The following is a 26,878-nucleotide window of genomic DNA, read 5'->3' as shown; positions in this document are numbered from 1 at the left end:
TCATTTTTTTTTCCACAAGCACTCTCTCAGAATTTTTTAACCTCTCAGCGACATCTGTTTTCAACGGCAATGGAGGAATATGGGGGCGAATAAAGTTGATGGTTCAATTAGTTGATTTTTTGGAGGGCCAAAAAATTCAACGGTTCGATTCAAGCTTGACTGGGTGTGTTGGCCCCTTTGGAGAATCGTAAAAGCCAGCTGGTCTTGGTGGAGATGATGCGGATCTCGTTTAACACCGCGATTCTCAGGGTGAAGTGGGCCATTCCCGTCCGCCGTGGCTGCATTTTATTTTCTCTCATTATTGACAAGAGGATAATTAAAGTTTTTACCTCGGGCATTATGGGCTGTTATATGTAGTGCCTATTATGATTATTTCGAGGTGAAAAGTTGGGGAAGTACTGGACGAATCGTGAATAGGTCATCTGTGCCGAAAAATGTCAAATTTACCCTGCATTCCATCAAAAATTATCTCAGTAAACGTGGGTGATCGCTCAATATTGCGTATAATTTTTCTGTAACGGAGAAGGATTTTACAATTTCAGAAGGATTTTACAGTTCGTACAGAAGAATAATTTTTGCATCCGTAGACGCGTTTATTTACCGAATGAATCGTAAAATATCCTCCACAAAGGGGTATTTTTTCATTGAATTACATTTCGCTCCGCAATTACCTTCCGTACAGTAAAATTTGCCACAATTTTCTAGGTAATTTTGATCCAACTTTCCTCTCCGCGTAGTGTTTTCTTGCGGAAAGGATTGAACAAGACCTTATTAAACCACAAAATTAAGTTAAATCCATTTAAATTGGAATTCCAAGATAGACCTCTTTCAATCATTCCCCCGAGTTATGCCTTTTCTTCTAGATGTAGAGATACAGATGGAGAGTCGTTGGTATTTGTATTCGGCTACTGCGCTACCTCGCGGTGGCGTCTCTATACTCAGCTTGTCATAACGTCCCTAATTGACATCTCATACCTAATAAATTTTCTTGAAATACAAAACTAGTGATGAGTGAATTTTAATATTATTGTAATCATGACTGAAAAATTCTCGTGATACTACGAATAGTTGGAATTTCACCCCTTGAATCCATCTGTCCCATGGGCTCAAACTCACGACCCTCAGATGTGTGCAAGAAGCAAACTCCTACCGGTGTCAGAAATTTTACTGTACAGGAGTATGGATTAAATGAGGGCACTTTGAGATCATTTCAGCAGCTGTTCATATGACAAGTCTCCGGATAAAGGGGTTATTTATTTCGTCTCACTTATCCGTTTACACACAGAGAAACATGAACGTAAATTACGTAAATTAAGTTGCGCTGACTGATACAATTCATAATATTTGAATCATTAAGCATGAGTGTCTGTTTGCAGACATTCTTCACATCTTCATCCCCTGGACGCACGCCAGAATACCTCCAGTCTTGTTCAACGAACGGTGTGAAATATCAATCCTGTCTGCGATGACAAGTAGGCAAACATGAATGATGAATAGCGGTTAAAAGTGTGTTGATAAATATTTCAGCTCGCTGGGACTCATGAATAACCGCTCCCTGAGTTTCTTACGTCTACATTCGGGAATATTTTCACGTATACGAGCATCCCGAGTTATTTCAATCTTCAAAGGACACGGAATTCGCATTCAATAAGACTCGTCAGCATCCACGAAACTTCATCTCATCTGGAGGCACTATTTATTCTTATCAAGGGAAATGTGCCGAAAAACTATATGTTCTACGGGAGAATATTTGATGGAGTGGAACAGATTTACTTGAGGGAAATTAACCAACTTGAAGAAGAAAATTTAATATCTTTCACAAAAATTAAATTTTTGTCGTCATGATCAGAAATATCCCTAGAAAAATTCGAACTGTTGGCAGGAAAAAATATAATCTATTGTACGACAATCATTTGATCTAAGAGAACTCCATAGGTTTATACCATAGAAAGATTATATTGATGAGGAAAGAATTTTTTTTTCCCAAAAAAATTATCTCCTCGAAATTATTTAGTTTTGCCAATAACACAGTTGTCGGCAAGAAAATTGTAGTTTCCTCTTGAAATTATCATTTGTTCCGTGGAAATTATAAGTGTTTATTAGACAAAGATATACACTACTCAATACCATTCACTTGATAAAACCGGAGCCTCATATAATTCTCTGTAGAACGAATGTATTTACCCGAAAGACATGTAAATGTCTCACGAGAACAATTACCACTACGAAAATTATCGTCTTTTGGTGGAAACTTTCTTTTTTGTCCGAAAGTAAATTGATTTAACACGACAAAAGATCTCTTCGGGGGAACGTATAATTTTTTTTCTCCCAGAACTATTTTTTTCTCTCAGCGTAGTGAATAGTTTCTTCAAGTGTTTCGAGGAGTCATAAACTCCTTATGCGCATCATTTCACGTGAGTATTTCAGAGAAAAAATACGGACAACTGGGGCTGGATGTGTGTTCAGGTGGTAAAACCAGTCTAATCCCGTAATTATTGACATGCAATCACTCGAGTCGAGCTTTGAACAAGTCTGAAGTACATGTCGATGCTCTGTTAGCGCGGTATTACGTCTTCCCTGGATTCTTGCCAAGTTTCGATCGATACCTCTGGACAATTGTCCTTCTGTAAGAGGGACACTCCTTACCAAAGTCCTTCAGATCCCCTTCGTGAATTGAAGGCCGAGGAATTGATGGGGTTTACGTAAAATACCCGGAGGAAGAATTTTATTACGAGATGATGTTCGGTAGTTTCACTAATTGCCAATGTTTTGTAGGCGCAGGGAAGTATTTAGTCGATTATAAATTCCGTTGATTGGAAAAATGAGGAGTTTTGAGCTGCTTATTTCTTTACAATGCTTCTTACAGCTGAATTACCTCATTAGGGAAGCAAAAAATGGTCGACTTGATTAATTTATGTATGTCATTTTTGTGGGTGAACATCATGCGGTTTAGTTCAAAAGACATTCGTAATTCTTACTCGAGATGTGTGATAATTGATGTGAAGTCATCAAGAAATGCCATTACGCGGAAAGAAAATAACATTTTTTTTACGGTAGGAACATAGTAATTTTTTGAGTAAATGAAAAACTATGACGTACTGAATGAAAAAATACGGCTGACAAAATCAAAATATGATGGAGTCTGTTGGAAAAAATACGGCTGACAAAATTAAAATATGATGGAGTCTGTTGGAAAAATTACTGTTGAACATAGTAAAAATTGAGAGGCAGTGTAGTAGAAAATGGTAGCATAAAAGTTGAATTTTCAATTGACACGAGGAAACTTTAGGAGGATAAACATGAATCTTTACTTCGTAGGTTAAAAAATATTCTCTCCCCCTTTGAAAATGAATATTCGGGGAAGAGGACGAGGGAGAAGGGGATTTTTTGAATAACCGAAGTGAAAAAACATATTTAATCTTCTTTATCACATCCTTGAAAATTATTATCAATAAGTTTGCTCCACGTATATTCATTCTAAAAAGGGGGAGGGGGGAGAGAAAGGATTGAATTTTTTAGAATTATAGAATCCGCCACCCGGGCCATTGCGTGGTCGACGCTCTCGTCGTCCGCTGGAGTTTTTACTAGTCAACATAGTAATTTCTGATATTTCCTCGAGTAAAATGTAGGAGGCGCGAGAGTATAAACTACAGTTTTAAATCGTCAGATAAAATTACAATTCAACACAGCAAAAATTCATACGATTTGAGTAAATTCTCGTCGTTCAATAATAAAAATTGGTGAAGCATTTTCAACACTTTTGAAAATGAATTTCACACGGCAAATGTTCGGTTAAAATAAATCAAGGTATGGTCTTCAATTACTATGTTCACATAGTAATTTTTAATTTTTTTGGACGTTTTCCTGCGATTTTCCGGGGATTCTTTGACAACAAAATTTTGATTGCGAGGGCTGAGATGTTTACACATCAGTATTTCTATTCAACCCTGAACCTCGTTATTTCCACCGATCTGTACCCGCCAGAAATAGCACCAGAGTGCAAGTTCAATGTACCCATGGTAACGTATTACTCCTAGTCTTGGATCCCCGCCAAGTTTCTGTCTGCTTATTGGACAACTGTTTTCCTATACCGAACCCCTCCGGATCTTCTGAATCTTGCGTTCAATAGGGTGATACAGAGGTGAACCCATCCATCGATGCCGGCCTGGGCACACCGCAACTATTCTCTTTCCATTCTCCTCCACGACCAGACGTAAACTGCACATTTCAAACTTAATGGACACTCCTATATAGGTCGTTTAAAGTGAAACTGTTTCAAGTTTGTTTAACGAAACTTGGGGATAAATTATTTAACACTCTTGCTGTATCCAGTTTCAGCTGTAACTTTCAGATGATGTTTTGAAGTTTGTCGTGTTTGTTAGATGCGGCTTCCCCGGCGTCTCTCATCGGTTGAGAATTATTATTCACTCGTGAAGTGGTAGGAATATTTTTAGCATCAGACAAGTGTGCGTGTCCCAATCCAGAAATGAATGGGAAAGGTTCAAACTATACGCGGAGAGAAATATTTAGTAAAAATTACGGAACAATTCACGTAATTCGCAATGGGGAATCGTTTTCCGGCAATTTTTATAGGAATGAAAGAGAAGAAATCTGAAACGTTCAGTGAATTTTCAGGTTCATCACCGAATAAAGTACGAAATTGTCACGTAATTTTTCCCGAAGAAGTAAAATCTTACAGAAACTTGCCGACTTATTATGCCTCCAAAATAAAAAATTCTTGAACGTTCAACAATTTTTATGAAGCTGGTGAGTTATTTCTACGATCCGTTCCGTAAAATTTCTCAATCGTTGGGGAAAAATTACGGAACGACTTGTTGTCCCCACAGCGGTGAGTCATCAGACGGTTGGTTAATTTTTACGGAACAAATCGTAGAATTTACGTGGCGACTCGTACAATTTCAGTTCCGACTCATACTTTTTATTGAATTTTACTTCGTTCGCGGATTACGTTTCGAAACGTAATTTTTACGTTTTCTTCTGGTAATTTTTATTGAATTTTTCTCTCCGTGCACTAGAAGAAATAGTGTCTGAACACCGAGAAGAAAAGAGAAAAATTACCGAACTAGCCAAGTAATCGTGGAGCGTCTACTGCGTCACCTCGCGGTGGCGTCTCTATACTCAGGTTGCCATAACCTTCCTAATCAACATATCACAGAATAATTTTTGCATCCATAGATTTGTTTTTTTACCCAACGAATCATAAAAGATCCTCCACAAACGGGTATTTTTTCATTGAATTACATTAGCTGAGTTTTCGAGGAATATCTCCGAACCTAAGGGAGATACCAAAATTTTCATAACCACCTTTTTTGTAGCTCTCAATTTTCTCTACAAAAAAGATTTTATCAAAAATTTTGGTATCCGCCTTAGATTCCGAGATATTCATTGAAAACTGACCCGCAATCGACTAGAACCGTTTTACCGCTTCGCTACTGAATTTCAATCAGGCCTGATCCCATCCATTCCCGTTGGCTATCGACGACATAAACTTGACGACCGAAAAAAAGCATAATCGAGGTTATGACACACCGATGCTGATGAGATTGCCGGCATTTATGATGAATTAAATGCATGAATTTAATGTCACGTACCAGCGTCATAAATAAGTCGGTAGTTTTGTGCCAGTTGAAAACCCTCTGGTGGTATATAACCAGCAATTAACAACTAGGGCTGATTACACCCGGTATCAGGACCTCGTAAAAATTCAACTACACACATTCATTACTCTTCGTGTCAGCAATTGCCCTTCCACCGATGGAAATTAGATTTTTTTTATGTTCATTATTTTTTCCCCTCCACAAACGCCGTCTCACGATTGCGTCACTCGAGAGTGAAGTTGGGGTATCGATTATCTCAATAATTCAAGTTGAGAGTTTTCCGCTGGGGTTTTCTTTTGAAATTCTTCAACTCCTTATTTTCCATCCACTCATCAGAATTTCCGAGTGTCACTGAGCGGGGGGGAAAAAACGGCGTTGGCTTCCTGGTGCAAGAGTCGGAATTAATTGGTAGGACCCTGTGATTAGTACCACCAAGTTAAAATTATACGACGATCCGCGAGCGACTCACTGGGGAGGACTTTGATTAATAACTCAGCGTTTCTAACTTTTGAGCAGAAAGATTAATATCCAGGGGGGGGGGTACTCGTAGACGAGGGGCTCGTGGTGATGATGAAGAGGATGGAGAAAAGTGAGTGAAGAAAAATTGGAGTTTTCCATGCTACCGGGGGGGTTGGTATTAAGAGAGAAAACAACGGGGGTGGCATTACCAGAAAGTTTTGAGGAGATGCGGGTGGCACGGGAGATGAGATAAAATTGGGTTCTGAGAGATTACATTTTCAGGGTTTTTCAATTTGACATTGGTAGTGCGGATTTTTTTTCGGAGAATTCTATTGAGTTTAGGTGGAGGGAGAAGTTTGAGAATTTTTGGGAAGGAATCGTGATGCACTCATTTGATTCGAGTATAAAATACTCGAATGTGGGACGGGTGTTTCAATTCGAGGATGATTATTTCGTATCAGCCCGAGTTGTACCAAGCGCTTTCAAGTGTAATATAAGGGTCAGACACTAAGTGTGAGAATATAAGGGTCAAAAAGTGGAGGTTAAAAAAAGGGGGTCGGAATATCAGAGTCAAAAATTGAGGGCCTGAATGTAAAGGTGAAGGAATGAGGGTCAGAATGTTAGGGTTAAAAAAGAGGGTCAGAATATTAGGATCAAAAAGGTAGGGTCAGAATATAAAAGTAAAAAAGTGGGTGTCACGTAATGAGGGTCATATAAGGGCTAAAAACCGGTGATCAAGAATAATATATGATTTATATTTAGACCCCCATTGCCTGACACCCACTTTTTTTACTTTTATATTCTGACCCTAATGTTTTGGCCCTAATATTCTGAGCCTCATTTTTTAACCTCCACTTTTTGACCCTTATATTCTGACACTCAGTGCCTGACCGTTATATTACACTTAAGGCTTGCTACAACCCGGCCTGATACAAAAGAATCGTCTTTGAATTGAAATACCCATCTCCCAATTGAATTAAGAATAATATACTTACACTTTGATATAACACAAAAAATTCAAAACTTAAATTTGAACGATTACAAAACTTCCATTCGGAAGCAAAAAAAGTCAAAGTACCTGAATATTCTTAAGAAGTCGTCTTTTACGCATTCAGAAGCGTATTTTACGCTTCAAGTTGATGCGCAATTTACATTTACATTTTTCTATCTATCCACCTCCCAAATCTCAAGGACCCGAACCCAGTATTACGAAAATTTTCTGCACCATCACACCGAGAGAAAAATTCAATAAAAATTACCAGTAGTGATACTACTAGTGCTTCAAAATTATTGGATATTTTCCGATAGCTTCGTTGCCTAGAACCGATTGTGTCAAATTTTGCAGGTTTAAAATCCCGAGTGCGAACCCCGAGGGATTTTTCTGCGAAATTTGACACACTCGTTCCTAGGCAGGGAAGCTTGAGGAAAATATCCGATTAATTTTTCAGCACGAGTTGTCTTTGACGGGTTATTTTTCCACTCGGAATTCGGCCAAGCAGAGTGCAGTGAACATCCGGATACATTTACACAGCCATACATTTACAACCCACTTTTTTTATCTGTCACACAGAATATTAAACGTGAAATGCGTTGAAAGATGAGAAACATTTGAAAAGCTACCAGTGAATTTCTGTCGGAAATTTTTTAGAAATTTCCGAAATAAGACTGTTTGACAGCCTCAAATACTGCGCTCTGATTGGCTGACATCCGAGTGCGAAAAATAAGCAGGAAAAAAACTTAAAAATTACGTTTCGAAACGTAATCCGCGAGCGAAGTAAAATTCAATAAAAAGTGTGAGTCGGAACTGAAATTGTACGAATCGCCACGTAAATTTTACGATTTGTTCCGTAAAAATTAACCAGCCGTCTGATGACTCACCGCTGTGGGGACAACAAGTCGTTCCGTAATTTTTCCCCAACGATTGAGAAATTTTACGAAACGGAACGTAGAAATAACTCACCAGCGTCCTAAAAGTTGTTGAACGTTCAAGAATTTTTTATTTTGGAGGCATAATAAGTCGGCAAGTTTCTGTAAGATTTTACTTCTTCGGGAAAGATTACGTGACAATTTCGTACTTTGTTCGGTGATGAACCTGAAAATTCACTGAACGTTTCAGATTTCTTCTCTTCTAGTCGTATAAAAATTGCCGGAAAACGATTCCCCATTGCGGATTACGTGAATTATTCCGTAATTTTTGCTGAATATTTCTCTCCGTGCACTAAAGAATATGAAATTACCCTCAAAATACGTACTCTCAAAGTAATAACCCCCATAATTCATCGAATTATCCCCATCAAAATCCGAATTGACTATAATAGACTAACCCCATCACCTGAGCATCACCCCACACTCTGCTCGTGAATGGCGCCATATGGAAACGATATCGATCACAGCCCCGGATGCTCGGGGCGCGCGTGAGCACAAGTATAAAGGAGTAACACTATATATTTGTGGATGCTGCGAGGACAGGCATTTATTTCTCAGTTTTCAAAAAACGTACCGGGAGAAAATCCTCGTGTGAAAATATATATCACTCGGGAGGGGGGGAAGAATAAACGGAGTATGGGGAATCGTTCGAGCATAACCCACCGTAACTTCCGGTCTTACTGTATACCACTGTTACATACATTCGCCAGTGCAAAAAAAACGAGGAACAGGGATGATTGACGGCGTTTTTTGTGATCCCCAGACAGTTATATACTCTCAACATTTCCTCGGTAAAGTGGAGCGGAGATGGCTGGAGAAATCAAAAAACAAATTGCAATCGATTGTGTTAGCCGGCTTGCGTTGATGCAAATAAGAGTAAAAATTATCGCATAAAAATATCATACATACGGTATTCAACGGTAGCAGAGAGCAATTGCAATTCGCGTTTGAATCGGGGATAAAATTGCCGACTACTCCCTCGGGCCAATTACACCACTGGTCTGGCGAGAGCGCACGGTTATGATTAACGCGATGTTTCTAAATTTGCTCGGGTGTAAACTGAGGGAGAGGGAGGCGATCTCTTCCCCCAGTATTTTGCCCAACAGCTTCTGGAGGACCTGTGGTCGCAGTGCATATTAATGTTTATGAAACGTTACTGTTTTGCCAGGCTTGATGTACACGGCACACACCCCCAGAAGGATAATTGGATCTCGTACTGCTGGTAATATCATTTTCCAACGGGGTAAGCGGAGGGGAGGGACGCCGACGATGGGGATAAAGCCTTTGAGGGACGTCTCATTGTTCTAACGAAGAGGAGTGGGTATCGTGGAGCCGCAGAATTACACAGCTAGACACCTTTGGCGGGCGAAAGAATGGGGGTGTCGAGGTGGAATGAGGTGATTCTTGGCGGGAGATCAGTGGGAGGCGGGTTTTTGTTTGACGAGGAATTCTTGATTTGGTGGGATAGGTCGGGAAATTATACTGTTTCAATTTATTTAACGTCTCATTGAAAGGAGGAAAAATAATACGATCATATTACTGAACTATATTGCTTGATTATTAAACTATGAGGTCACTCTTCTTGGAGAGAATGTTTACTAAATAAGTCTAAATAGTCTTTACGACACCACTCCATCAATCTTTATTCAGTGCTTTGACTTTTGAAAATGCAGCTATTGGATCCTTCGTTTTGTATTCCTGATGAAGAATTCAAGTTAAATCCTTAATCAGGAAGTAGTTGAACAAATTGTCTGAGGCAATGCAAAGAGTGTCAAAGCCGCTGCCTCATCGATCACAAGTTAAAGTATCTTCTCAATCCATAAAAAAAAGGAAGGAAATGGAAATTTCCGATGAGCCGGATGAAATGAAAGTTGCGGGGGTGGAGAGAGGGTTGAAACATGGGGTCGGATGTCACCAGTTTTCCCGTTCGCCGATAGTAAACGAAAAGAGCAATTTTTTCTCTTACCCTCCTACATTCGATTGAATTCCCTCCGACTCCCGTTCTTGCTTCTTTTTTTCTTATTCCGTCCATTCACTGAGCTAAGGAAGTCTTTTATCTGCTCATGATTCGTTCGCCGATCGAGGACGATTTAAAGTTGGAATGAATGTACAATTATGAAAATTGAGATGGGAAAATGAATATTGATGTTTTGTACGAGTATCGGGGAGAGTTATTTCAATGAGAATTGCGATTCTATTGGATATTGGAGGGAAATTAATTGAAGGGTGATTGGAATGGTTTTTAATTAACAAGATCACTTCGAGTCTCATGAAGGGTAATTATTACCCTTATTGTTGTATGATAATTAGAGATATTTTCATGAAAAATAAAATTCTGCATTACCCTGTCTTATAAAAGCACTACATCCTTCTCAGAAATAGAAAATACAGTCATAACTCGTTGCATTATTACAATGACTAACAATTTTAGTCGTCCAACCAATGAAACAAAGCAGGATGGCACAGATTTTAACGGATTACAATCACGATCTGATTTTGCAGGAGAGGTGTCAAAACGAACAGCACCGGATGTCGATAGACAACGCAATCAATCAATCTCACAAGACTTATTTGTCAGAAGTCGATTCAGAAATGAAAAATATACTTATAATTCCTTGCATTAATACAGTAACTAATAACTTCAGTCATTCAAACAATGAAACAAAGCAGGATGGCACAGATTTCGACGGATTACAAACATGATACTGATTTTACAGGAGAGGTGCCAAGACGAGCAGCACCGGATGTCGATAGACAATGCAATCAATCAATCTCACAAGACTTATTTGTCAGAAGGCGATTCAGAAATGAAAAATATAATTATAATTTCTTGCATTATTACAATAACTAATAACTTCAGTCATTCAAACAATGAAACAAAGCAGGATGGCACAGATTTCGACGGATTACAAACATGATACTGATTTTGCAGGAGAGGTGCCAAGACGAGCAGCGCCGGATGTCGATAGACAATGCAATCAATCAATCTCACAAGACGATGTATTTGCCAGAAGACGACTCAGAGATAAAAAATATATCTATTATTCCTTGCGTTATTATGATAACTAACAACTTCAGTCATTCAATCGCTGAAACAAAGAATGATGGCTCAGATTTTAAGGGATTACAAACATGATACTGATTTTGCATGAGATATGCCAAGAAGAGCAGCGACACAGGTGGGTAGAAAATGCAATTAATCAATCATAACGCCTCGGCAAAACAGACCTTTAATAAGACTCAACTATTCTTCATCCCGAGTGCCATTTACACACATTAATTGTGATTTCTAACCGGACCTACCGCAAATAGAATTCTGAACATATAAAGACATGTGATAGCGAATGTGACCATCCGTTTGGTTCTATTGAAGTCCCTCAATAAAAATAAAAATCGTTGAATTTCATTGGTAAGATCACTTGACATTTGTAGGTCAAAACGCCCAGGTATGTTTACCAACGAAACATCATGCCCAAAGGGGATAGGATTTCAGGCTAGTGACTCTCTCCTTCAGCTTAAACTATTGAACTGACACAAGTGTTCCTGTGGTGTATCTCCCGGGCACATAACGTGTCCTCAACACCCAACACTCAACGGTGTCGTATACTGTTGTCATGAGCACTTGCTCTCGCATGTCAATTGACAGTTTCCTACGTGAAACTTAGTTTAAACCGCCAATGAATGTGTAAACACGAAACTGTGTGGTCACTGGACTGTAAAAATCCAGCCGACGCGGCTACCAGCGTTTTAGTTGAAATACTGAAAACCGCAGGTTCGATGTTGGTTGGAGGTTAACAATTAGTATTATTGAGCACTTGCCACGTTGAATTCAGAGGGCAGGAAACCTTGGGTTTATTCTGCAATATTAAATACGGACTTTCGTGCTATCGTAGGACCATGAAAAATTCCGAGGGGGTAATTGAAAATTGAAATTGATGAAAAACGAAGGGGTCTTCAGGGGCTGAATTGAAATTCGCTCAATCAATATTGGTACTTGAGGAGGGGCGGCTGCCAATGTGTATTTCGGTTCAATTCATGAATTCTTAAATGAAATGTAAATTTGGCGAGACTGCTTTTGAAGATTGACGAAGCTCTTTCCTATAGCGGCTGGAATCATACAGACGTAAATTGAAAATTGTCTGGGGAATATTTTATTATTTGAATACGTGGGGATGAAAAGTTCTTAGCTCTAGGAAAATCTCGGAATTTTATAACTTTGTCATGAATTAATATGTAATCAATCCTCTCATGTGAATGTCTTCTGTACTCAGTTTTAGAGATTTTTAGTCTGAAGTTGAACAAATGATGTTTTATTTCAAGGAAAATGCTGCAATCACGCTAAATCTATTTGATTTCCAAGTCATGTTGTCACTCAATGGTTTAAGGAAGTAATTCATTCGCAGGAAATCTTCATATTACAGCGCCTCAATTAGACCCAATTACCGCTCCTCCTCCATTAATGAAATATCAAGAATTGAATGGAGCACCCCGTGAGTCACGTTCCCACTCCTTATCATTAATGCGATTGTTCTTGGAAAGGTTGGTATGTATTCTGACACGTAAAATCTGGAAGGGGCAAAGATCTTGTGCTTCATTGACCTAGGGGACCCTAATGAGTGCACACCCGAGTGCCTCCAGACAAGTGGATCTTCCCCCACAACCACGTCGCGAGTCCCAACCCTCTTTTATTCACCGCCAAGCACTAGAGAAGGCTGCAGGTACAGTTCCAGGCATAATCTGCAGCCGGCTAACAACGTCTTTTCAAACTTCTTCGTGATGTATAATAATTAAAGTCAGATAATAAGGCAATCCTTTCGTTGATTGAATGGATAGCGGAGTGGTTTGAAATTGGGGTTCTTCAAGAATTTCCAATTAATCTTCTTTTCAATTCAAAAGTCATCACGGTTACGATTTAGTCACCTCTCCTTCGGTGTTTTGACAGGAACATGCGAGTAAAAATGGCAGGAAAAGACTATTAACAGAATCACTAAAATCAAAATGAATTATAATCGCGAAAAAATTGATATTTACATAGTAAAAGTAATAATGAAGATTTTTTTTCCGAACTTAGTTTCGACAATAGACGAACGAAGTTTTACGAGGAGGAAAAACTTTTAGGTGTACGTCGGAATTGCATCGGCAATGTTTTCTAGGAAAGAATGGCAATTTCCGGATGGTGGAAATCTGAGGACGACTCTGGATTGGAAAACTTTCAAGTTTCGAATGTCTTCTCCGTTTTCTCACTTCTACATTCACCATCTAACCTCGTTGTTGGATTATATTTTATCTGACGTTTACGGGTTTTACATGTCCAATGTAAGTGGTTTTTCCTGTATGTATAATGTACGTGTCGTAAAAATCTGATTGATGTGTACATTTTGTCGCGCGAATGTTGAAGATATCTGGTTTGAAGTGTTTTTTCTCTTTTCGGGGAGCATCATCAAGTATGATGTTGATTTCATCCTCTCAAAAGGTGTCTAGAAGGATTTCAGTATAGGGTTTCGTACTATATGTTGCCCTCATTATTCCCCGCGAATTTGTAGTCTTAACGTGTTCACTTCCAAGAGCAGTAGAGAAACTACTAGAGACGAAACGTGCAGCCATTGAAAAAACTTTGATCGTTATGAAAGTAGAGAGTGTAAGGGACAAAAAATGATGCTCATGTGGGATGCGGCGGCAGCAATAATATGACTTCGGAAAATATTCCGGTGAATAAATAAAAAAGTAGGACTTCAATAATTTCCAAAAGCTTTCACGAAAAGAGGATGTAAGTTTACTGCAATTGTATAGTTCACGGAAGAAAAAACTGAACTATATCTAAAAGAATATACAACATTACTTCTATGAAAATATAATCAAATTAATCGACTCCAATAATTGACATTTTTCAATAAAACAACAATAAAAAAATATCCCTTGATCTAAAAAAAAATGTCCACTTCCCTGTGTTATCATAGCTGTAAAACAACTCCAAAACAAAAAAATATACCTATAGCTTCCTGCATTATTAAAATGACTAACAAGTTCAATCGTTAAATTGATTAAACAAAGCAGGATGGCACAGATTTGAACGGATTACTAATACGAGATTTATTTTGTGTGGGAGGTGCTCAGATAAGCAGCGGCAGGGTCGATGGATAAAACAACTGATCAAGCAGATAAAGTGACTCCGGGAGCAAAAATAATCCTTATGTTTGATGTAGCAATAGTGGAATGATATAACTTCGAAAGATATTTCCCTGAATAAATAAAAACATGTATAAATTCGAAAATTTTAAAAGACTTTTATGGAAAGAGTATGGTTTAAAAGGTAAATTGACTATAAATCGGCTATAAAATATCTAAACGAATATCCGACGTTATATTTATTCTAATTCTAATTTACCTTCTTCAATAACAACAAATAACACGATATCATTTGATGAAAAAAATTCTTAGTTATTCCGTTCCATCGCCTTTAAAACTGTTTGAAAACAAAAAATATGCTTGTAACTTCATGGATTGTTGCAACAACTAAGAAGTTCAATCGTTTAATAAATTAAACAAAGCAGATGGCACAGATATCGACGGATTACAACGATAAGATGGAATTTGCATGAAACGTCGATCCACAGTGCAACTTGCTAATCCAATAAAACGAGTCATTTGGACAACTCCAGAAGGAAAAATAATGCTTATGGGAGATGTGGAAATAGTAATAATATAACTTCAAAAAATATTCCATTGATTGAATAAAAAAGTATCACTTTGAAACTTTTGAAAGGTTTTCGTGAAACGACGATGTTTCAAAACGTAAGTTTGCTAAATCTGAAGGAACATTCGATGTTATTTCGATGGAACCACAATCAAATTTATCGGCAGCAATAATTCACCTTCTCCAATAACAAGTGAGAAAATACCCACGATCCCCAATAATTGATAACTGACCTGAGATCACCATTACATAATTGAGAAACTGCCAATACGGGGATGAATACACCCGGATATTGTACTCCCCTATCCTAATACACCATGTATATTAATTTTGATATACGAGACACATCGACTGGATTAACCCGATGGACACCCTCCAGTGTTATGCTACACGTATCCGATTTCTGTATTTGCACTTTACCTTCGAATGTTGAATCTCCGCTTTCCCAATCGATTTACTACACCGTTACGAGAATTTATCGTATGCCTATAGCGGCTGCTCACCACTGGAGAGGGGCCCAGCGAGATGGCACACATACCGTATGCGTTAGAAAAAAAATTTCATGTATTTCACAATCTCACATCGGATGTATTCATGGAAATTCGCAGAGAAAGTTTTGCTTACTCATTCAAATTAACGGCATTTCAGACATTCTATCAACACTTGCAATCGAAACATTTGTGTGTGGACACAGCTCATGTAAAATCACGGGACAAAATGGGTTCTTCAGGTGTTCAGGCGAATCGTATCATTTGGTCAGTAAACATTTTCGTTTTCTGGGATATTTGTATTAGGCATTGGAGGAGGGTTCACTGAAGATGTTTTCACAGCCACTTCAAATATAGGAACATTGTTTGGCGAACGCTTTGCAAATATATTTCCACAGTGAGAGTACCTGATAATCACCAGTCTAACTGAAACGCTATGAAATCTTGACGAGTTCTAAAGTCAACATCAACCAATCGCCTTTTAATGATGTTCGATCATCGCCTGAATCTATCGGACTGCATTCATTGCTGTCGATTTTCTGAAGAGCAATGACATCTTAGTCAAAGGATCTGAAGTCCACATCAGCCAAAAGTCTTTACGATAATCTTTGATGAAATCTGCGGAAATTTTCGCTAGTTTTCTGACATCATAACCAGACGAAACAACCCTACTGCCTAATGCATATTTCACACAATCATCCGCATGATCCCAACAACACCAACCCCTCACCCAAAGAGTCAACCGCGTTGCAACACAGTAAAGACGCCCACAACATTTCGACGATGTGAGAGTACCCCGTCAAATGGATTTTCCAACCGCACAATGCGACAACCCCGGGCTTTCTGCACTAGTCGACAAATTACTGTTTTAACCATTTCTCTGGGAAGCCATACAATCCACTAACTTCCTGTCAACAATTTCCCTATTTCGAAATCCCTTATGGCTGACCACTGCTCACCACCCGGTGCAGTATTTCAGGATTTAATTCCAGGGGATTTTCACTGGTTGTACAAACAAAAAAGTGCAAAGGTTCGTGCTACATAATCGTTCGCGCGCTCCAACGACTCTGTCATCCTCCGTCAGGAAGTCAAATATCTCGCATGTGGCTTTTCCATGCACCACAAAGTGTTTACCAAAGCCGGGATAATAACGTCATTCGTAAATACCCACCCCCCGCCCGGTTAGCGAGACAATATGGATATTTCCCGTAGAATTTTCGTCAAACAGCAATTAGAAGCGGTGGCTTGGTGCAGATTTAATGGATGCAGCATGTTGGTTATTCACATGAGTTTCTCCGTTCAAGTTCATCACACCGGGTTGAGCTGAACTGCGCGGATTCAGTTCTATTCATCATGTATGTTCAATGGACGAATATTCGAGTCATTCAATTCGCCTGACGCAAAGATTTAACTCCAAACACGACTAATGCTATCTTAATCAACAGTAAAATGGGCTCAGCCATCTGAGACATTGCGATAACAACGCGTGCGGTTAATCTCGAGATACTGACGGATTAAATTAATCGGTTTATTCCGTCTTCCAGGGTTGCATCATCTCTCAAACATCGCAAGAACTCGAAATCCATTAAACTCTATTGTCACGCTGTCATTCGACGGTACATCTCTCTCCTTTGTACACCAAACTATGCCAGCCCCTCTCCTGTATCGTTGGGTAATTGCCATCGTTTTTCAGGGCATACGTACGATATCCGAGAGGAGCCCGCATGCAAATTTAAACTAGAGATCTTATTAAACTTCAGCAGTTTTCATATTTGCATATTTAAATTTCCATTTCAACGGAAAAACTGAGGACGGAAAAAATCGCGTAAGAGAATTGTAGACGTGGTTGGGAAAGTAAAAGTATTATTTTTCTCGGTTTTTTCTTGGTCCTTGTTTTATTGCAGTACTTTTTAATCTTCCGTTTTTCATGGACTCGCTTTCAGCTGTTAGTAGGTCCAGAGAAGGGCCACTGACGTCGTTAAAATTTCATCCGTGCGCCCGAGCTTTTAGATTAGTTCACGTGCGTTAAAAGAAAAAAAAATGTATTGTTTCTCATTTTTCTCTACGTCCCAGCTAGCTCACGTTCTCCTTTATAAATGAATTTTTGTTCCTCACATTTTTACGAGGGGTCATCTAACTACCCTTGAGATATAAAAAAAATTATTGGCGAAAGACGATGCAATAAACCTCGACAGAATTGCTCACACATGACTCGACGATGGAAGTTTCGAAGTTAACGCACACCTCTGTATAAAGTTATAACGCGAAATGTGTTTACGCCTGGTGGGCTCCATGTACATGGTCCTGACACAGCGGTGGGGTATTGCAAGGACATGTAAGTTAGTTAGGGAACGAGAGACACAAAGTTTCCGATGTACTGATAATGTCGGTTAATATCATGTGAATTGTAATTAATATTCCTAGTGGAGAAGTTAATTGCCCCTTTTCCCTGCGTGCTGTTGTACCAAGAAACTCACACCCAAGTTTTGGAAACATTTGCGGGATATATGACTCTGTGGAGAGTCATGGGGTCAAACTGCGTGACGCTGAACTGCGGAGAGCTGCATAATATTTTTTTTATTCCAAGGTCATGACCTCTGAGGGATGCTAGTTTAAACCTTTAGTCTAACACAAAGAGAACAAGTTTTTAGTTGTAGTTCTGTATAATTTTGGCTCAAACCTAGCATAAATGCTGGATGTGAGCCTACATTTTCGGTTATTTTACGGTAATCTTAGTTTCTGAATTCTAAACCTTTTCGTCCTTAAAGTGTTTTCTTTGCCTCTTCTCAAATTGATCTATTCATGTTTCAAATATTGATGTAATCCATCAATACTTCGTTATCAAGTACATCACCAATTGTGACACCTTGACCCAATTTATATTGATTTAATGTTTAATTAATCCTGTTCTTCATCCCTTTTGAATATTCTTAATTAAAAAATTGGCTTGTTCTGATTTCTAGAATATATATTCATTGTCATTAATATTCCTAGAGGAGAACTTAATTGTAATTCAGTTCATTAGCCTTTTCCCTGCGTGGTGTTGTACCATGAAACTTATACCAAGTTCTGGAAACATTTGCGGGATATATGACTCAAATCTATCAAATTGCATGACACTTAACACGAGTGTTGCCTAATATTTCTCTCAGTCCAAGGTCATGATGTCTAAGGAATGCTATTTTAAACCTCTGGACTAGTCTAACACAAAGAGGAAAAGTTTCTGGTTGTAGTTCTTCATAATTTTTACTCAAACCTAGCGTCAATGCAGGTTATTAGCCTGTATTTTCGTTCCAAACCTATTCGTTCTTGACTTTCTTTCTTTTCCTCTTCTGAAATTAATCTAGACATGTTTCATTACTTCTTTGTCATTACGCACTGATGTTTAATTAACCACCAGCTTTCTTTCCCTTGCGAATATTGTTAATTGAAAAACCCGTTTACTTTTATTTCAAGAATATATGATATTTAGAAAAAGTAAAATTTCGTTCCTCAATTTATGAGTTTCTTCTTTTGAAAATGAACAAATAGCTTCTTATCCCACCAAACAAGTTGTCTCTCGAAAACTAGAACCTTCTGTTCCCTGTGTTACAACTTATCGCAGCCACATCGTGCCCTCACATAAATAAATTAATCTGAACTCAAAACATACCACGCATCACGAGGATCCGGTAGCGTCCGATGAACGGAAATAAGATCACTGACGTACTGATTGAAAGCATTATTCATCCATCCGTAGTCAACCAGTTTCTTCACCTCAGCCGACATATTAGTCGGCAAATAAACAGGTTTCCCCATTGCCCCAGGATCTTGTTCCTTCGGTGCAGCTAATACCCCACCACCTGCAAAAACCCAAACAACATCGCCATCAGTTTTCCCAATTCTGCAAACCTATTACCGACTAGCTTAAACCACCACCGAACGAATTTTCCTACCTTGTTCGGGTCCCGCTTGCTGATTCACCTCCGACTTACTCGGTGGATTACCGGGACTTTCTCGTTTCACTGGTACTGGTAGCGGTACAAATTCGTTGGCAATTTGTGGTGCTGCAACACCTGATGGCGCCAACACGTCCGCAGCATTACGATCCTCAGTGTAAAGAAGAAAACATACGGTCAGCCAGACAGCAGCTCCCAATACAGCGACTTTCAGCCACAGCGATCGTCTACGGGGAAACGCTGCCATGATGTTACCCCCCCGGACTAACGAGTTTCTTCTTGAGTTAAGACCAAATCACCGAGCTTTTTTCGGAACTGCGTTCCCTGAAATGGCTTCAACTTTCTTTCTCCCCTCCGGCTTGTGGTACAGTTCAGGTTGTTAGTTTCCTCCACCTCCTGGCGGATCGATGCCAGCGAAAAATTTTCCGAACGGTCGGCTACCGTTACCTCAGCAACATTTTGACCAAGCGGTACTGGCACACCTCGACCCTCGTCCCAGGGACGAATGAGTTGAAGGAGCGATGGTAAATTGTCCCTCAGTCAGTTGGTCGTATTGATCGGGGTCTCGGAGTTTTGCGAGTTCTTTCAGTGGGTGGACTTGACGATCATGGCTTGTGTGAGTTGATTGGCTGCGGCAACTATCGCAGATGCTGATGTCTCGACATCAAGCAGATGACACTTTCTAATTGGATTGGATGATATGGAGTTGTAACTTCGGGTAGTGACGCGTTGTGATATGTAGCTCGCGGTGTCACCGCATAGTTGATAGCTGAAACAAATTCAATGAGACGTGATTAGAACCTTGGGAGTTTCATAGGTTTGCGGTGTAGATGTTAATGGATAGGGGGAATACTGCCCCTATGGCTGTTGTGATGTCTATGACGTTTCAATCATTCTAAGGGTTTTAGGAATCCTTTGAGCGAGAAATATGATCAGAGTATCAACTATTTGACTTCAGCAGGAAAGTTAGAGATGGCAAAAAACAGGGATTCATCGACAAGCAGGAGAGAAAAATCTCATTCGCATCATCTGGTACTGCGAAATAACGAATTTTTGAGCCGCAAATTTTTAATGTTGATATCCCCGTTGATAGTAGAATGAGATTGAAACTTCCTGAATGGGGTTTTGGATAGTTGAAAATTTAATAAAAATACATAAATTTAGTAGCGAAGTGGTAAAACGGTTTAAGTCAACTTATCTCCCAGTTGAATTTTTGAGTCACAAATTTTTGTAATCACATTTGTTGTAGCTCTCAATCGGCTCTACAAAAAGGGTTATAAGAAAAATTTTGTTATCTTCCTTAGATTCTGAGATATTCAATGAAAACTGGTCAATAGTCAAAATTGACTTGTACCGTTTTCCCAATTCCTTGTTGAATTATAATGATTAGTTACAAAATTGGACATTCACGACGTAATTGGTTACACTGAGAGAAAAAAATACTTTTGATGAAGGAATTCTCTCGAGACAAGAGAGTGTCATCCTGTTGGAAAATTCTTTTCTCTTAGTGTGCACGGAGAGAAATATCCAGTAAAAATTACAAAACAATTCACATAATCCGCAATGGGGGAACCGTTTTTTGGCAATTTTTGTAGGAATGGAAGAGAAAAAATCTGAAACGTTCAGTGAATTTTCAAGTTCATCACCGAACAAAGTACGAAATTGTCACGTAATTTTTCCCGAAGAAGTAAAATCTCATAGAAACTTGCCGACTTATTATGCCTCCAAAATAAAAAATTCTTGAACGTTCAACAATTTTTATGAAGCTGGTGAGTTATTTCTACGTTCCGTTCCGTAAAATTTCTCAATCGTTGGGGAAAAATTGCGGAACGACTTGTTGTCCCCACAGAATTTACATGGCGATTCGTACAATTTCAGTTCCGACTCACACTTTTTATTGAATTTTTCTCTCCATGTGGGATATAACCTCTCAAAATAGCAATTATAGTGCTTAAATAAACCGTGAAAAATACCAAAAATCCCGTCTCGACACTTATTTCGACAGAAACAACGGACTAATGCTGCATTCACTTCATTTAAATTACGAAGCCCCTAACCAAATAATCAATACATTACTATTAACATGTCAACTAATTCAAGATGAGATGGGGAAATTCTCGAGTACTCTCTAGGCATTCATTAAAGTTGTTAATATTGACCATCACTGGTACATGACTATGTCATTATCGCCTGCTGCAATGAGCGCAAAAGTGGTACGAATTTTTGAGCACCATCGATAGCGTTGTATGTGCACATAGCCGAGTAGAATGAATATGTAGTTGGTGGTGGAGAGCAACTGGAGGATTACTGTTTTGGCTGCCAGGTCAGTCCTCCCACCCCATGTCTCGCCTCTCTCTCTCTCGGCCACTTTTACGGGGGTTTCTATATCTATATTCGAGGGTACATGAGAGAGGCTGAAAACAATGCACCCGGTTATAACGTTTTCATGGTAACCACACACCTATATAGAGAGCTGGAAATATGTACGATGCTTGTTCAGCATAAGCAGGGCAATGCAGATACTTGTTTTTGAAATATACCAACATGGATGTTATTGGCATGGCTACGGTGGTAATGAGAGAAAGTGCAGTCGCCTGTGAATCCTGTTGATAATGCCCATGCCGATATGCGAACTTGCGGGGCTGATTATGAAATGTAGGTATGGTGGAACGTAAAAAGACAGTGGGAAAGAAAATTGGAAAATGTGACGAGGAAATATGAAGGGGTCTAGGGATTTTTACAGCTAATTAACACTGATGTAACTAACTTTATTAATTGGAAAGCAGGTCTTTACGTATTGAAAGAAGGTGGTGACGAACTCAGGTAGATTATCTGATACATAAAGAGTCATTGGTTTCACTCCTCCATTCCTTCATTCTGTTTAGGAAACGGAAGTCATGAGAGATGAATGCCTTTTGCCTCTCGACATTATACAGTCAAGGCTTCATATAAGATACCTTAGGGACAGTAGGAGAGTGGACATCCGGGAATCCGTATACCCCCACTACGCGCGCTTAGGTATAGAGAGGAGAAAAATAGGGATCAGCGGTTTGAAATAAGATACCTCGCTCGTTGCGCCCGAATTCCATGGAATATTCATTTTTACTGAATGGATATTGATAACTAATCAACTTATACGAGTTTAATGTTTTGAATGCGTATAGCCCGCGTTCCCTTTTATCTCTAAACATAACCCCGCGTGGTAGAATGGCAGCTGATGTTGGGGGATTGTTGGGGGACTTGAGAGTAATCACTTCTGGACAGCTGAACTAGAAATTATTGAAAGTACGTAAATTAATTGAATTTTAATTAGGCTTTATTCTATTAAGATAATTCTGCGTCATCATTTTAATAATTATAGCGTCGAAGAAAAGAGGTGAGCCTTGGGATCGTTTAACCCTTCTGATTACTTCACTTGACTCTCACGTTTGAATTCTTGACCCTTAAGGTCATTTGACCCTTATGATCACTTCGTTCGTCCCTCCCGTTTGATCCTCAACTCCGTTTGATCCTTATAATCACTCTTTTCCCGTGAAACAATTATCAAGGCCATAGGTATCTTATGAGAAGCCCATGGAACTAAACATTCGGGAGGCGATTAAGCCTCTACAACTATAAAATAACTCCAATACGGATATTTGATAACCCCAACCGTCCGTCAACTACACACACGATATATTACCCTCTTAATGACCATCATCAACAACAAGAAGCGAATGGAAGAGGTCAAAGATGCTGCAGAATTTTAAATTGTGTAATATAATCTTCATGACGTTAATTCCTTTCTATTTGATAATTATACAGAATATTACCAATGAGTGAGGCCCCTAATGGACTAACAGGTTATGTACATTATCTGGTAGCTCATGCATGCACGTATATTCCGCACCATTAGATCCGTAATTGTTATGTTGTGTGTGTGTGTGTGTGAATGTTGGCTGGAAGGTGCAATTTAAATGTCATAACAATTGAATCGTACGATTATCCACAATTGCCCCGGATAAATATCAATTCTTTACGTCGTTTGAGTGATGAACTATTGCGGGTAATAATGTCAGGAGATCTTGTGAGGAATAATCCCCATAATAAAAATTCATCAGGGCATTTTCCCTGCGTCTCGATTTATTACTCGATTAGTTCAAGCCAGGCACGTCATATAACCTTTCTGCTTGATAGATTGCACGCGTAAAAAATGAAAAATCGAGGGAATTTTGCAGATTGCGGCGGGAGTAATTGAACACTGAATAGGGAATGAGGGGAATCTATGCTTAAACTCATTATGATGAAGGCAATTTCGGACAAAACGAAATTCGATTTATGTAATTATAATTCCACTGTTCCATCAGCGCGATTGGTGTCTATTTTATATAATCTATTTGAACGGGAGTACTCTGGTGTGCAAGCTCATGACAAATGCAAGACTTGGATTTGATATTTTGGGAGACATGTGATTTATTGAATTTTGAATCGACTTTCGGATAAAGTCAGTACAGGAGAACTTTTGGATAGCTCATGAATATTCTTTATATGTTATTCGTGGTAGCATTTGGGGAATGACATAGTAAAAAGTAGGGTTTTGAAGACGTCATTTGGGACATTATTTCTAAAGAAAAGCATGAGTAATATCTCGAACGAATGGAGAAAGTAAGGCGGATTTCATGAGTACCATCGTCTTGCGACGAATTTTCATGAAGCCCGCCTAACAAACAATAGAGAATTGAATACCATTCTATGAAACATGAATAAACGAATCATAATTGTCCAAATAATTTAGGTCAGAGGAAAATAGAATAATTCTACTTTCTTAATATTGCGTTTACTAAGGTTTTCTTCGAACAAAGTTGATTATAATTAACAGCGAGAATTATGAGATCACATTTCCCACATCTCACATTTTTGACGTTAAGGATAGGAGAATCTGAATGCAATATAGTGAAAATGATGATCGATTTTTTCACTTTGAACAAATAATATTAATATCCAAATACAAAATGTCTGATTATGAATAAAAAGAAGCATTGACTCAATATTCCAAATGAAGTTTTAATTTTTAATTTGGTGCTGAAAACACGAGATGACAATATTCTAAGCACGGAATTATATTGATGAGATGAACAACAGATTAATTGAATTACCGTGTGAAATTACTAAAAATTGATAACAGTGTGAGCACGCACTTTTACCAGAGTATAAACAAACATTGAATTCCAGAAATTCACACTCTAAAGTGTGTTCCAGAAGGAATTGAATTGTAATTATGATTAAAATCTTGTTTAGTGAGCATAGGAATTAGAACATGAGCAAATCATTTATTGTAATATGAAAATCCAACAGCTGATGAATTGGAACATATGATTCTCATCGGTCGCATTGCCTTTGGCAATGAGAATGATTATAAACAATTAATTGAAAAGAAGAATATCGAATCTGACAGGAAAAAGGGCATCACCTTCATCAACGTCAGTACGATATAAAAATATCATAATAATGTCTTGAAATTCAGGTTACCAAGTTTAAGAACTTTTTTTAGTCTCAATTGAAGACACAAAAGTCATAGATTGATGAAGTAGAACTTAATTGGGGTCGATGGTACCAACTACAGCTCCAAAATTCGTCGAGACATGATATTTTATTCATGAAATTATACCTCTGCACAACTCCTTTGTCACCTTCATTGAATTATCCAACGGCAAATATTCCAATTAAAAGTGTCGCGCGGTGTATAATAAATAATTAAATGGAAATTGCTGGAATGGTCCAATTGCCGCATAGTTAATGTAATACAGAGGTCGAGACACTACACGTACACAGCCGGAGGTTTGGACGGCTGCATATTGTTGTGCTACATGCCACTTCCAATTATCCTTTCAATCTTTCTGGCGGACCGCCACGTTCAGTGGATCATGCAGATTTGAAATCCCTCCCCCGCCCCCTTCTCGCACATATATAGCGCATTTATCCTGCTCCTGGGTCTCGTTTGGAAGTTACTTTCTCGCTGTTGGTATTCTCCCAGAAATGCCAGAGATTCATGGATTGTATGTACTCTCAACGCTATTTTACCTAAAACCTAAAATATCAGGAATGCTCAGCCCTCCGGGTATTGATTTGGTTTTCAGGTTGGAAGGTGCAGGTAAACAGCACGGAAAAATACCTGAATTAAGTATAAAATGTACTTAAATCAAGTATATTTTATACTCACTTGGGAGATGGGTATTTCAATTCGAAGATGATTCTTTTGCATCAGGCCGGGTTGTAGCAAGCCCTCTTCAGTGTAACATAAGGGTCAGGGACTGAGTGTCAGAAAATAAGGGTCAAAAAGTGGAGGTTAAAAAATGAGGGTCAGAATGTTAGGGTCAAAACATTAGGGTCAGAATATAAAAGTAAAAAAAGTAGGTGTCAGGCAATGGGGGTCTAAATATAAGTCATATATTACACTGAGAAAAACAATTTCTAATATCTGAAACTTATTTTCTTGAGACAAGTAAATTTTTTTCAATTGCTTAATTCTCTCAGGCATCTCAACTCACATGACCCCCCGAGTGGAAATTCAAATTAGGATAGAATAAGAGACTGACCAGTGAAAACTGATTTTGATCAATTTTGGATCAGAAATGTAACGCTTGTTTGGGTCCATGCCTGGGCAAAATTCTAGGATTCGATCTTCTTGAACAGTACCGGATCCGATACGGATCTAGTCGAGATTTGACTGATCAGAATAGGATCACAATTCACTCCGCCACAATGAATACAGATACTCCATTCAGAATCTCATCAAATCCTGATCCGAAAGTCTAATCAATAAATTCTGACCAGTATTGAACCTAAAACCAATGCAGATCCAAGCTAACGGAATGAAATTTCTATTCGGGCCGAGAAAGGCGTCATGTTTTAAAATATTCTTGTACTCAAGTATGATTTTGTCGCAAATGAAATTACTTAAATCGCGTAGAAGTATCGTCAATCTTCTAGTATTTATTGTTTTCATTATTTTTTCGTTATGCACTTCCAATATTGTAATATGTAAAATATTCATGACTTAACGCGGAACGATAGTGATGAATGAAAATTTATTCGAGTTTATGAAGTGCACACATTCTGAGACTTAAGCCATTGAAAATAATTTACTTCTCTCAAGAAAATATGTTTCAAATATTAGAAATTTTTTTTCTCAGTGTATGCTTGATCACCGTTCTTAGCCCTTATATAACCCTCATTGCCGAACACCCACTTTTTTGACTTTTATATTCTGACCCTAATTTTTTTATCCTAATATTCTGACTCTTTTTTTAACCCTAACATTCTGACTCTCATTCCTTCACCTTTACATTCAGGTCCTCAGTTTTTGACTCTAATATTCCGGCCCTCATCTTTTAACCTCCACTTTTTGACCCTCATATTCTCACACTCAGTGTCTGACCCTTATATTACACTTGAGGGCGCTTGGTACAACGCGGGCTGATACGAACCCGAGTCGAGGATTTGGTTCTGATTGGACGTACACAGGTCTTTCAAGATCTCTCCAGACCTAGATGGACCTGGTAAGTCCTAATCAGTTCTGCGACGTACTTTTCCAGAGACCATTCGAATCCTCAGTTCTTTTCGGTCCTGAGAAGTCCTCCTCGATGCTACCGAGAACGCGTGATTTTACGAGCGGGTGAAGGGGAAGGCATGTATGCGGAGGGTTGAAATTTGTAGCCAACGAGGAGACAGGGTTGCAGAATATATTTTAGCCACCCTCATCTCCCCGTTTGCAGG

The 26,878-nt window shown here is 38.7% G+C and overlaps 1 protein-coding gene across 2 annotated transcripts in view; it reads right to left on the bottom strand.

Annotated features, from left to right (window-relative positions):
• Nucleotides 1–26,878, bottom strand: part of LOC107045552 (putative polypeptide N-acetylgalactosaminyltransferase 9) — a 221,374-nt gene that overhangs the window by 32,202 nt on the left and 162,294 nt on the right. For both annotated transcript variants that reach the window (XM_015267857.1, XM_015267865.1), the window contains 2 exons: nt 19,121–19,892; nt 18,838–19,027 (listed from right to left, as the gene is read on the bottom strand). In XM_015267857.1, the coding sequence (XP_015123343.1) occupies nt 18,838–19,027; nt 19,121–19,370 (440 nt within the window). In that variant the 5' untranslated portion in view covers nt 19,371–19,892. The remainder of the gene's footprint in view (nt 1–18,837; nt 19,028–19,120; nt 19,893–26,878) is intronic.

This window comes from Diachasma alloeum, unplaced genomic scaffold (assembly GCF_001412515.2).
Source record: "Diachasma alloeum isolate Michigan unplaced genomic scaffold, Dall2.0 Dall_scaffold_00180, whole genome shotgun sequence".
Lineage (NCBI taxonomy): Eukaryota > Metazoa > Arthropoda > Insecta > Hymenoptera > Braconidae > Diachasma > Diachasma alloeum.
Note: the sequence above shows the minus strand (reverse complement) of the source record. Positions and strands in the feature narration are given on the sequence as shown.